A 13,844-nucleotide genomic window follows, 5' to 3' on the forward strand; every position below is an offset into this window, starting at 1 on the left:
TTTATAATGAAAGGGTGTCATTCTTAAACCAACATCCTTTCTTAACTTCTCACCTTACACGAAACCTTTGCCGCAAACCTCCATTGAAGCTGGGGATCCAATCCAGAGTGACCGAGTCATGGGAGAAGCCGATTTGGCGAAATGATGAAGGAGGATCTGGGTAATCTGAGGGCCAAAGAAAAGAAGAAATGTGGAGAAAAAAAAGCAGATGTACTCTCGATGTTGTGAGAATACTGAAGAGCAGAACACCTTCACTCGACGGGTGGCTATTTGAAAAGGCTTTAGGTGCTAAGAAATGAAGATGTGTGCCATGAGATAGTCAAGTGATTATATCTGCAGACTCTGAAATAACACCTGAGGCCCTGCTGGCCGATGCGAGCGTGCCTCCCCGCGCTCTGCTTTGTAGTGGTTAAAAATAGACAAATTGATATCACTAAAAGAAAATGCGGTGCTGATGTTCTTCTTGATAGAAATAGAAGAGTGGAAGACTTTTCCCATTGGTCATACAATTGGCTTTGAAAACCTAATTATTCTTATTATTAGATATGTGTATCAGAAGAAACAGTAATAACTGTTTACCTCTGGAACAGAGTGAACACATTTAAACCAGGGAGGAGAGATGATGAGCATGGTCAGAACTTGTATCTCTTTTTAGTTTATTCCACAGGCTTCCATCTTTTCCACAGAGCACCACCTTATCTGCTTTTTCTTAAGGTTGTGCTTTGTTGTATGAATGATCAGGAAACATGGAGAGAGCCATGGCTTATCTCTCTCGGAGCGAAGTGGCTGATTTGTCCAATTTATCCAACCAAAGTCCTGCAATGACGGATGAAGCCTCTTGATTATTATCAATATTGTTAACACAGATCAAAGGAGGCAAACCAGGCCTTCAGTCTGACATGAGGCACTTCTTCAGTCAGGGTAGTGAAGAGAAAGTGGATTATTTTGAATTTGGAGCATGGAAAGAAAGAAGGGTGGTTTAGGGGCAGCAGGAGAGATAGTCAAGGAGAGACGGAGGAGAGATAGTTGAGCAGCAACCTAAGAAGGGAACGCTGTACTCGTCTTTGGCTCCAGGCTGCAGCCCAGTTTGTAGAGTAAATAATTCCCACTATCAGCTCTACTCATAAGATTCCAGGGCGAAGAGGTCAGCCTTATTTGGATATCGCACTCGTTCAAATCCAAAAGCACCATGCTATGAAAAAAAAAAAGCCTCTCTCTTCCACTCGAGCTCTAAAATGATAAGGAAGCATATAAAATGTATTATCACTGCGTCAGATTAATTATGAATATTCACAGCACTAAACAAAATGACTGAGGAAAAACAGGGACAATATTGGATTGTATTTTACGGTTTTCATAGTAAACATTAAATGTGTCCAATGGTGGCTGTGGGCCTTGGCTGAGAGCAAGACCGTGTTGATAATGGAGGTGGACCAAAGATACACGGGTAGCTTGAAGGCAGGAAAGTGTAAGCACGCCGGGAGAGCAAAGCACATCGCTGCAGCATTATCTGAGGGAGAAGTGAAGTACTGCTATGGGCTGAATGATAAGAGGGAGATAGAGCAATGGAATAAGTTCCTTAAAGGGCTGACACTCAGTAGAAACAGCTCTCTCCAGTTTACAGAATTATGCATGTTCAATGGCCCTCCCACACTATTGTAATGTTGCTGGAAAAGGCTGATAAACCTTGGACAAAGCAGCACAGACACGATTATTTTTGAGATGCTGCCAAATTAGAACCAAAGGAATAGTTTGTGCTCCACTGCCAAGTACGTGATATGCATAAACCCTACATGTTGTGTGCTCTAGAACATTGACTTTGATCACTTTCCATTCATTTAAAGATGCATTTGGTGATTTCTGACCACTAGGGAGCAGAAAGAATCTAACAAAATTGAAAGCAACACAAGTCTGACGTAGGTTTAGCAAACTATTACCTCCACATCTACATTAACCAACATACTGCCTTGTAGCTCTGGTTTAGTCTGCTATATGGGTCTTTTCATCACTACACGCTTGACTTTTTTTTCACAGTCCTCTCCTTGAATTAGGCTCTTTGCCATTTCATGCTGGGCAGGTGGGAAGAGTGTGTTAATGGGAGCATAAAGACTCAACCTTATAGTCTATGTGCTGGCCAGATCACCAAAACAATGAGCAAAGAATGGCTATGAGCGGCTAAATATTTTTTGGAACTGCAGAGCTGGTTGTTAATTCTCAGTGGCATGTTATTACTTCAGACCCTTCCACACAACTAAATCATTTAATTTAATTTGAATAAATAAAAAAACATTTTTAGCATTTTTAGCATACCGTTGCTGTCCAAAAAAAAGTATTTATCTCCAAATTTTGAAACTAAACTGAAGGATGAAGTGTTTTTTTATGAAATGAGAGAATTCTCCCCCATCTGAAGTCAAATAAACCATTGAATTAGTATCTGAAAAATGCATTGCTTCAACGCTGAGACAGGGTTCTTTATCTTAGAAAAGTTGACGTTTTGGAGGTACATGGTTTTCACAGGCCAACCTCAGTCATCCAGAGACACACACACACCATACACACACAAACCCCAAATGTACAAAGATACAGTACTTGTGCTGACGAGCTGGATGTCTAGCTTGTCTTCGCCGAGTGAGTTGCGAGCAGTGCAGCTGAAGACAGCATAGTCCAGAGCCGCGCTCACATTTACAACCCTAACTCTGCTGGTGTGAAAGGAGCCCTCCCTCACGGTCTGCTCCTCATACCTGCAACACACACACACACACACACACACACACACACACACACACACACACACACACACACACACACACACACACACACACACACACACACACACACACACACACACACACACACACACACACACACACACACACACACACACAGAAAGAGAGATAAATCCTGAGCAGGCAGACAGCAGGGATTGTGATGTCCTGCAGATTGCACTAAGTCACCCAATTTCACACATCAAAGAAGCATTAAACAGGCATTTGCATAGTGAAAAGCAAAGTATAAAATGCCCTAAATCTGGATTTAGTGGTGAAATAGCAAGAAATAGCAAAATAATATATTATATTAGGGTAAAACCTAATCTAATTGTGAGGATTCATCAATATGTAACCAAATGCTGACAGTGGCACTGAAGTTAACAGTGAAAAGAATAGTAAGAAAATCATTTGAAAAAGAATAATGCATTCTCTCTGACCTGGGGTTTGCAAAATCCATGCGTACACCATTTTTTTCCCAAGTGAAGTCCACACGAGGAATACCTTCTGCCTGACACACTACCTCAGCCGTAGTGGTGCCATCCCCTCTGCTTGCTATCTTCCTCCATTGGGCTCCTTTCTGAAGATCTGGTTTGACTACACAAGACAAGATGGGCATGGAGGTTATTCATGGAGAAACAAGACACAATACAGGATTAAAAGTACTTGTGTATTTGTTAGTACGAAAACAAAACATGTGCATGTTCCCAATAAGTCTACATGTATTTGTTGTTCCCCTCTAACACTGAGACTAAATACTACAAACTCACATTGCACCACCAGCTGCACGTCTACAGTGGCAGGGGGTGCTATGTCATTATCGGCTGTGCACTGGTAAAGACCAGCATGAGCACGAGTCACATCATAGATGGTCAGAAGGCCAGATTCGTCTTCCTGGGTCTCCTCTCCCAACTCCACCATCGCTTCTCCCTGTGGAAGACAAAGTGAGGTGGAGTAAGCTACAGACAGCAGCTATCCCTCAAAACACACTCCCCTCCTCCTGGGTGAGGGCTGGAGTAGGGGGGCGGAGGGTGGGGCAGTGTGAGAGCGAGAGCGTGGCAGGTAGACAGTGAGGGAGAGTTGAGCAGGAAACGATCAGGGCTTGAGGTGGGGATGGGAAGGGCGTCGGGGGGAACGAGATCTGAGGACAGAGAAAGATAATGCCAAGGGTTGGAGAGCCACAGGGAAAGAGGAAAGGGAGGGGCTGTGCAGGTTGAAAGCGGGACACACACTATTGCCAGGGGGTGGGTTAGACCGGAGAAGGCATCAGTAGATACAGAGACCACGCCACATTGACAAATGTGCCCTTTAGTCACGCAGCAGTAATGAAAGCTATTTTTCTGGATTTGGGCTGTGTGTGGAGCAGGAAGAGGTGGGGTGGAGGGATAGTTAGAGCCAGTGAAATATGGTGCATCTGTGCATTTAGAAAGGCCAGTGATAAACGGTAAGAACGGATAAGATAATAGAAAGCAAGCCAGATAAAGGAAATATAATTCAGGGGATGATTCTGCGGATGTGTGTGTGTTTGTGTGTGTGTGTGTGTGTTTGTGTGTGTTATGTATCCGAGCTCTCACCAGCCATTTCCAAGAGAACATGCCAGATATAATGGGATTGGCATCTGCGACACATATCAGGTCTGCTGTTTCCCCCAGGTTCACTAACACAGGCTCTTTCTCTGCCTTGACACTGGGAGCATCTGAGAGTAAGAAAAAGGGACAAGGCTAAGGCAGGACCAAAGGTTAACATGCCAAATCATTTGCCAACCCATTTAACAGGCATGCCGCATCGCTATAATTACACTTAAACTTATTCGCCTTTGAACTTGTTCATAACCCTGTCTTAGTTGGCCTCTCTATGTGTTGGAAGATTACAGATCCTTCTGCAACCAAAGTGAGAATTGGCCATTTGACCCAGAAGGCCCTCCACTGACAGCACATTCCCATATGACAGACTGACCAGCTCTTCATTAAGTCTTATCTCCTTCCTGACTGCCTGGCTCCTCTTCTTGTCGTTATTCCCTACCTCACAAACTTCTTTTATACTTCCCATGAGTGCAATGTACTTGCAACAATAAAGCCATTAGTGCCTCCTTGTCTATACCTATGTTCACACTTGAAGTAAAGCGGAGGGAAACACTAGAGAGACGCAGACCTCTGGGTTGGCGGGATCCACCGATGTTGGCCTGCTAACCAAGACCGACATTGTTAAGTGGGCTACACTGCCACCCATAAAAGCTACTACAATCCTCCATACATAATGAATATCTACAACTGTCAAGCCCAGTCAGATCAGGAAGGCAGAATCCATTAGGTGTGTACCATGGGCTTTGGTGAAACAGGCAGAGGTACATTTTAACACTTCCATTATTAAATCATCAGTATCGGAGCAGAGGGTCTGGAGCTCGAGGCGTGGCCCGGGGCAGCATTGGAGATGCACGGCCTTGCATGGAGGCCTAATGAATGTCATGGTTGCTGGGTAGAGGCTGAATGTTGATGTCTGGGTGTGTCAGTGTGTCTGGATGCACTAGCGGTTATGACACTTAGCAGCTTTAGACAAGTACAAAAACATGTTAGAAGTCTACAGATTTAAATCCAACACACAAAAATTGACAATTATATGCAAAACTGATTCGGCTCATTCTTCGTATTTAAAGGAAGAAGGCTATTCAGCTTGTGACCCACATGGCCCAAAGGTTTACCTGCAAATCTGGCAGGCTAGAATCTGAAAAAAGAGTGATTAATTATGAATGGATTGCAGGAAAGTGAAAAATAAGAATTTTCTATAAAGTACCATTTTTATATTTTCTCTCCCATCCCTTTCTCTTATTTTCATCTCTTTTGTCCATTCTTCCTCTGGTAAATGTTCTTGGGTACTTTAATTAAGCCATATGAATAATTGTAAATAATTAAACATGCTTTCAAAGGTAACTCTAAAAAAATTATCCAAACACAAAGTGCAGTTATGGTGCAGCTGTCACCCATGCGTCATGTAACATTTAAGGACTTTTCAAGCCAATTTCACATATACAGACATCAAAACATACTGTATTATTGACCAATGTTGAGTAAATATACAGTATATATTCAAGCACTTTCAATGACCCATTTCTATTTATGTCTATTTCTAAAAAAATTCAAGGCCTTGATTTATTTCACAAACTTTCAAGGATTTTAAGGACCTGTGGGAACCATGTTAATATGGGCAAAGTAATCTACAGGCACGGTTATTCAAACTTTTACTAGTAGTAAAAACCTTGAAATATTAAAACGTGTGTGGGGGGATACATGTGTCTGCTCATTCATTCTCTGAGTGCAGGTTCTTACACTGAACGTCCAGCATGACGGAGGTTTGGTTGACTCCCTCATCATTTGTACACTTGACCGTGTAAACTCCGGCATTTTTCCTCGTCACGTTCTTGATCTCCAGGGAGCTCTGTTCTGACCAGTGGTAGCGCAGATTCCCCTCTTTCCGAAAACATGGAAACACACACACGCAGAGACACGCACACATGCAAAACAACGGTAAATTAAGTATTCATTACACGCTCATCAACCGCGTGTCCTCTGGCCACTGGTCTCTAAGTGACATCTAATCCTGCATTATTGATTGGCCTGGCTGGATTCCCACATCAAGCCAACATTAGGCTGTGTGAGAGACACCTCCTGTACCGCAGCAGCAATAGCTGGGTTTCCACATTCAGGATACATTTTATGGTGGGGGATGCGTATGATGGAGCTAACACAGTTAACAGAGAAAGAGAGTGGGTGCAGCAGGGCCCTGATGACAGCGGTCTGCATGAGAAGCCAGGTTTAGAACCGTTGTGTTGTATTCAGGGAGACAGCAAACCTCATTTAGACTGCATACATTAGAGCCATAATGAGAATCACATTTGGCAGGGTCCCATGCTGGCTAACCTGCCATGTTTTATTCAGACCCTGAATGGCAGAGCTGAGTGCTTACTTGCTGGCTCAGCTCGACTAGGACCTGGTTTATAGAGCCATCACATAGCCCTGGATCACCTTTGACCAGCTTCTCCCTGCGGTGCAGCCAAATGCAGGAGACCTCCTCTGGGTTAGCTGAGACCAGCAGTGGGATGGTTGCCATGTCATCCTCCACCACCTGAACCTGCGCTGGCTGCTTTGGGCTAAACTCTGGTGGGTCTGACACAGAAACGGCACAAAGATTCAGCTATGGAAGTTGGATTTACACCAAAAATCAGAGGCATGAATACAAACTCCAGCACACAGAATGACAAGAACCAGCAAAGGAGAAGACAAACACACAAAACATATTGAGCATGAAAGCAGGAAGAGACACTAATGAGAGTCAAACCAGTAGAAAGTTGACATCCCACCAATAAATCCAGATCTAACCAACTTCACATACTTAGACAACGGGGGAGTAAGGCAACGCGGGAGGGAGAGGGACAGGCATTAAAATGACGAGTGACAGTACTGTTGTCCAACTGCAGCTCCGCACAAACACACAGTGACATTCCTTCATACTCATACACAGTACCAAGCTTTGAAGCAGCGGCTGGCTGCTGCCTGTGAAATGGCATCAAAGACAAACATGGCCATGCAGCAAAGCAAATGCACAATTAGGACACACTGCCGCAGAGCTCAACAGACCCACAAATCGCAACAAAGGTTTTTCCAGCAAACAAAAAACACACACATACTATACGCTGACATTTCTGTGCAAAAGTACAGCAGTAAAGCAGCTTACATCTGCACCATCATACATCATCATTATGCATCGTTTAAGAAACCACATCTCATGGTCACTCGCCAAGAAGAAAGAAGGGAACAAACAAACCAAGAAAAAAGGAAATGAAAAGAAACGATTCACCCTGTACTTACAAAGCACATTAAGTTTGAAGAATGTATTAGCCCTCTCGGCTAACACAGGAGTGTAGGCCTGGCAAATGACATGCTGATTATGATGCTGTGAACTCAGATTGAGGGACAGAGAACTGTGCACTGACACACCACCAAACTGAGCCCTCCTGGGGGGCTGCTCCACTCCCTGGAACCTAGGACACAAATTGCATCCAGCAAATCCAATCAACAGGAAGGATAGGAAGTTCATGCTACACTCATAGTTATAGCCATATAGTCATTTAGTTTATTTTGCAGGTAAATGCCCCCATCAACATGTCAGTGGGCCTCATGCAGGAAGCGATTTAAAAACATATGTGCTCTAATTTCTGTTCATATCCACATGTCGTTCTTATTTTGTCAGTTCACATTGATTTCTGGGATTCAACAATGTTTTCTTATCTTTAATCTTCTCTTGGGTAAAAGTTTTCCGAGTGAAGAAAGAAAAAAACATTTTGGTATCTCAGTCCACAGATTACTTGTCCAACGCAGAGAAACAAGTCTAAAAATTGGGAAAGATAAAATGCATGAATATCATATAATCACATTTAGATTGTTGAACGTTGAAGTTCTTCTTCTTCTTAAAGCACTTTTGGTGGCGTCTCTGGAATTCCTGGGCACAACACCTGCCCTTTTTTATGTTTAAGGGGCGTAACCTGTGCTAATAATAAACAATTGGCCATATAGCGTTATATATAAGAGTATGTTGCTGCATGAGACCCACTGTCTGCTACGGGCCTTTGCAACCACAGCTTTGCCAAACCTGAGTCCGCCCAAACTCCAGGAGATGCTGGCCTCGGGGTTACTGCTTCCAGACTGGCACTCCAGAGTTATCCCTTGGCCCCGACGTAGCTTCTCCTGTTTGGTTGAGATCTTCATGCTTACTGCTGTAACTGGAGCACCAAAGAGTAAACAAGAAAACACAATCCTCAGTCACTGACAATATAAAGATGAAGAATACAAAATGATGTAGCTGAAAATCTGTGTGAAGAGGTTTATAATAAATCCATTCATCTGATATTGTGCTTTTCTCTCAGCTGAGTTAAAGACTTTTATGTGTTAGAGCTCCAATCTAACTCACAGTGAACCAAGAGCTTAGTGTGGGCAGAGATGGTCTTCTTTGCTTTATTGGAAGCATCGCAGCGGTAGGTGGCCATGTTGTCACTCGCCGTCAGAACCAGGACCAGTTCTCGAGCCACACTCCGATCAAAGGATGTCGGCCTCAGTGCATCAGTCACAACTTTCCCATTCTACAACAGGAAAGGGATAATATTACACAAAGAAGTGTATGTACTCTATACATAGGGTACAGCACGCACATACAGTTAACGCTAACCTTGAACCAAGTCAGAGTCGCAGTGGGATTCCCTCCAGTGGAGAAGCAGATGAGACGGACCGTGGTCCCTGAACGAAGAGGAACATCTGGAGAGGGAGTATCAAGCCATACCTTTTGAGGGGGGTCTGTTACAAAAGTTAGAAAATATTTGTACAATTTTAGTACATTTATTGTTACCATACATGCTTAGCAGCCCAGTAGTTTACCGTATTTTCCGCACTATAGAGCGCACTGGATTATAAGGCGCACTGTCAATGAATGGTCTATTTTCGATCTGTTTTCATATATAAAGCGCACCGGACTATAAGGCGCATTAAGCGAAACAAAACAGTCAGATAAGTCAGTCAGTCAAACTTTATTAAACGTGTTCACAATAACTCAACATTGTTCAAACGTTAATGAGCGTATTCACAATAACTCCCAACCTTGTTCAGTTGTAACACGTAAAAAAAACAGTCTGATACCGCCAAATCAAACGTCATCTTCTTGCTTCCTCCACTTCCGTACCATTGATTCATTAATGTTGAATTCTCTCTATTCCCATGTTCTACTGCGTGACTGATAGCCTTGAGTTTGAAGTCCGCGTCGTAAGCGTGTCTCTTGACAGGTGCCATTTTGGGGTCCTTATACACACACACTGTAATATTATGATGAAGCACAGTATGTATTACTCCGCGACGCTCCTGACTACGGTAGCCGTAATGCTGCAAGCGGTGCGTGTTATGCAAGTACAGCGCGTATCCCTATGCGTAGCTAGACAGTTAGCTAACATGCAAAAGTCCTCCAATAAAGATGCAAGGTTTGCTTTCTTGACTTTACTGTTCTTATTTTACTTCGTAAAAAGACAAATAGTTTCCAAGGCTCAAGCATCACAGACACAAACACAGTTTTTTAGCGTCTCTGCTCCACGTGTTGATCTCGCAGCTCCGTAAACAAAGATCCTCGCAAAGCAGAAGCGCTCACTCTGACACGCCCCCAGCAAACCAACAAACCAATGAGCGCTCACTCTGAGTCAAAAAACATGTCCCAACTCTATAAACATAGAAATAGGCAGCACAGTGCGGCTTTGTAGTTTACAAAAGTCGTACTAAAACATTTTGACAGAGCGCCGTGTACCACACAAAATCGCTTCGAGATCAGTAAACACAACCAGAATTAATCCATATATAAAGCGCTCCGGATTATAAGGCGCACTGTCGCTTTTTGAGAAAATTAAAGGCTTTTAAGTGCGCCTTATAGTGCGGAAAATACGGTATATTTAGAGACCATCACTGGCCTCTGAAAAGAGCATAAGTCAATTTCAGTTATATAGAACATTTTCAATGGAAATATGTACTATATATATTTATATAAATATTTCCTATATGAAAAAGCAGGCCTTGAAAATAGTTTCTCTGTTGAGAATTGTATTTGTCAAGAGCTATATATATATATATATATATATATATATATGCCTTTTTACGTTTCTTACAATAGAGCCCTCCTGAACCATGACGTATGTGTTTTTGATAAGATGTAAAAAGTGGTACTGAATCAGAATTTCATTCTCCTTTTATATGCTGGTTATGTCTACTGAAATACAACAGTTTAAAGAAACTAGACTTAAACTTACTCACAATAGACATTGAGTATGGTGATCTGGGTCTTGGAGAAGTGTGTGCCCTTGTTGAAAGCTTCACAGGTGAGTTGCAGTTCATCCTCCTCCCGGGAGACCCTGTGGGTCATGTTGGACATGGTTGTCATCCCACCATTGTCTCCCTGCAGACACAATGCACATATGACAGACAGCCTTGGTTTCTGTCATTCTCAGTCTTAGGAGAGAGATAAAAAAATAAATAATCAGGGAGAATAACAACCCACACAGGTTTGTCTTGGAGAATACAGATGGCAAATTAGCTGCTGTAATGACCGATGTTGTGCATGGTCTGTGATAAATAAGCATATTTATCTGACTCTCCTGCTTTGTACACGGTTATAAATTGAGCAAAGGGTTATTTTGCACCTGCCTGATAGTGGTCATGCCTGTGCAGCACATCTGGTTATTAAAGCCATTATTGTGGTGATTACTGTAAAAGCCACAGTCAGAAAGACTAACAAAGACACTGGACAGGAGTGTCACTCTTCATTAACCTCACACTGTTTCAGATGCATTAAAGCTCACACACAGCACACTGAGTGCCTTGTGTAAGATCAAATGAAAAAGCTGCTGCCAGATGAATAAAGAGCTTGTTTAATAACGCTCATCTTCTGTGTCAGCTTTTATTCACTTTGATCTTATTAACATACACAAAATAGGAGAAGAGCAGAATACTCTTTTTAGAAACGCCTGCTGATTCATTTGCAAAACTGCAGTAGGTCTATTCAGACACACTGCTCATGGTCATACCATTTCCCTTTCATCTGTAAAGGTTCACAGAAGGTCACATTTCATTTATAAGATTATTATAATTCAATGGGAGGCATTTTAAAAGTTTTTGGTTGGTGCCCTGAAGGCAAGTTTGACTGAGGGGCAAGGCATTTACACTTTATCTTTTATGCCTTGTGTCCACAAAAAAGAAACAAAAACATATCCTTTTTCAGTATTTGCTTTACACCGACCAGCATGATCATTAATTATAACTCATTGTGCAAACTGTCTCTTGCCAACATTGTCCTTGTCTACCTGCTTAGACAGACATATTCTAACCTTTTGCTAACTGTGTGCTGTGTAGTCCCACCTCTTCCATAGTTGCACCAGTGGTGTTGAGCTCCTTGTAGCCCAGCCACCAGCGAATCTGGACAGGCGGATTACTGGAGGTGGCGTAGCAGGCCAGATTCAACTCCTGCCCCTCGACGGATGTGAACGAACCCAACAGCGTCACCTCTGCAGGTTCAACTGATGCACACGCACACACAGATAGGCAAACATACATAGACAAGTCGGTAAAAATATCGCCCATGAATAGTACATTCAACAGCAACCTTTTCTGATCACAGTGGCAGCGCAACTATTTTGGGATGTGAAACATAGAGCTGCATCAAGGGTAAGAAGGAAAATCACTTTGAGTGGCAACTTGTTTTCTCAGGAGGTTTTCAATGTGGTTTCTAAAGTCTGCTTCGTTTTTAACCACAGGGGGAGACAGGGGTACAATAGCTGCAGGCAAAGTGATGTAGCTGCATAAAGCCTTTGGGGGAATAAAAAGACCGGGGGACTGAGCTGGCAGACATAGGGAAGGAGGGGTCATGTATGCACATCTTTAAACGTATTTGTGTCTTTCCCACACGAGACACAGAATGGGATGCATGTGTGCATGCCACACACAAAGACTGTTGGAATTAAGCAGGTGCCGTGAGGTAAAAGAGGCATATTCATATTACACCAGTGAGACGTATTCTGTGCCCTGCAGCTTCTGCCAGTGCCTAAAGCGCAGTCAGGCAGTCAGCAGCTCATTTTCAACATCCATGAATGGATGACTGTGAAGCATGGCACCGGGGTCTGTTGGGGGCTTTGTGAGGAAAGGAGGGGTACTAGAGTAACTTCGAGCATAAGCTAGAGATTTCTACGAGGACCGTTCCTAATTCAAAGCATATTTACATAAAATAGGTGCATCAATCATATTTAAAGCTCTGACTAACATTGTCTGGCTCTGTAGTGGAAATCAGACTATTGTTAGACTCAATGCACCAAGGCTGCTGAATATTAATTCTGTATTTGTTTTATTGTTGCTGAAACAAACATTTTACATTCAGAGAGAAAAGTATAATCATTAACCATGGGCGTTACTATCGCACAAAGTGTAGGCTTTACTGCCTCAGGGTTGTGCATTGAAGCAATTCAGCTGAATTAGTGTAGCAGCTATGAAAGAGCATGCAGTGATTCTAATCTGGAGGCAGTCGGGAAATATGGGCTGCCGCCATAATAACCATTAGTTTCATTAATGATATTAGCATTAGAATTTATGCTGAGACAGCAAAATAATTGGTTTTGGAGGTAAGACTCTTATTATATTCCTCAGCCTCTTGTCCATATCCTAAATAATCCATTGCTGCGAGTCCTGCCAGGGCTTTGTGTGTCAGCGTGTAAGTGTGTGTGTGTGTGTGTTTGTGTTCCAGAACTGTGCACTATATTGAGCATTTCTTTCACTCACAGAGCACAGTGATTTTGCGGCAGACAGACAGAGGTGACAGGGACACCAGATTGACACTCTCACAGCACACCACTGCCTGGTTGTCTGCGGGGCTGATTTTCAGGATGAGGATACTGCTGGACTTCTGCGCTGCGACGTCCACTTCCCAAGTCTTGGACAGAACTTCTCCATTCTGACACACAGTCATACACATGAAATTCAAATAAAGGCAAAATCAAGAATGTTTGAATAATTTCACGGTCCCATATGGTGCACTCAGTGAAGTACAGAAGCTGCTAACACTGGGATGCTTACACTGCAAGTTGTTCAACTAAAATAGCTCATTTCGCCAGTGTGACAGTGTGTTGCAAAGCCTCCTTAACAGATGGTGCCGAAGATTTACCTTGGTCCAGTGGAGAGTGGCCAGGGGGTTTCCACCATAAGACACACACTCCAACACGAGCATTCTTCCCGCTTTGACTTCCTCTCTCTCCAGACCCACAATAACTGGAGGCTGAGGTGGGACTGCCAGGAAACGAGAAACAAAAGTAAAAATGGACTTGACAAATGGGAATGGAATAGATGGCGATAGAAAATGGAAGAGAGAAAGGTGAGGGAAGAGAAGGGACGTAGTAGGTCAGGGAAACGGGGATGGAGTGACCATCAGGAGGACAACATAAAAAAAAGAAACTGCACTGCGATGAGAACGCTCTTGGCAATTGAGTAGGGAGCATCCCTGTTTGTTGAGACAGGGCCA

The 13,844-nt window shown here is 43.1% G+C and overlaps 1 protein-coding gene across 1 annotated transcript in view; it reads right to left on the reverse strand.

Annotated features, from left to right (window-relative positions):
* nphs1 (NPHS1 adhesion molecule, nephrin) overlaps positions 1-13,844 on the reverse strand; it is a 37,071-nt gene that overhangs the window by 3,820 nt on the left and 19,407 nt on the right. Inside the window, exons 8-22 of the mRNA XM_029451186.1 lie at positions 13,491-13,612; positions 13,109-13,280; positions 11,699-11,856; positions 10,598-10,739; positions 8,982-9,106; positions 8,727-8,895; positions 8,409-8,538; positions 7,628-7,800; positions 6,785-6,925; positions 6,089-6,229; positions 4,340-4,461; positions 3,536-3,695; positions 3,206-3,362; positions 2,590-2,741; positions 54-165 (exon numbers count right to left, since the gene is read on the reverse strand). Of these exons, the coding sequence (XP_029307046.1) occupies positions 54-165; positions 2,590-2,741; positions 3,206-3,362; positions 3,536-3,695; positions 4,340-4,461; positions 6,089-6,229; positions 6,785-6,925; positions 7,628-7,800; positions 8,409-8,538; positions 8,727-8,895; positions 8,982-9,106; positions 10,598-10,739; positions 11,699-11,856; positions 13,109-13,280; positions 13,491-13,612 (2,176 nt within the window). The remainder of the gene's footprint in view (positions 1-53; positions 166-2,589; positions 2,742-3,205; positions 3,363-3,535; positions 3,696-4,339; positions 4,462-6,088; positions 6,230-6,784; positions 6,926-7,627; positions 7,801-8,408; positions 8,539-8,726; positions 8,896-8,981; positions 9,107-10,597; positions 10,740-11,698; positions 11,857-13,108; positions 13,281-13,490; positions 13,613-13,844) is intronic.

Source organism: Cottoperca gobio, chromosome 16, assembly GCF_900634415.1.
Source record: "Cottoperca gobio chromosome 16, fCotGob3.1, whole genome shotgun sequence".
NCBI lineage: Eukaryota > Metazoa > Chordata > Actinopteri > Perciformes > Bovichtidae > Cottoperca > Cottoperca gobio.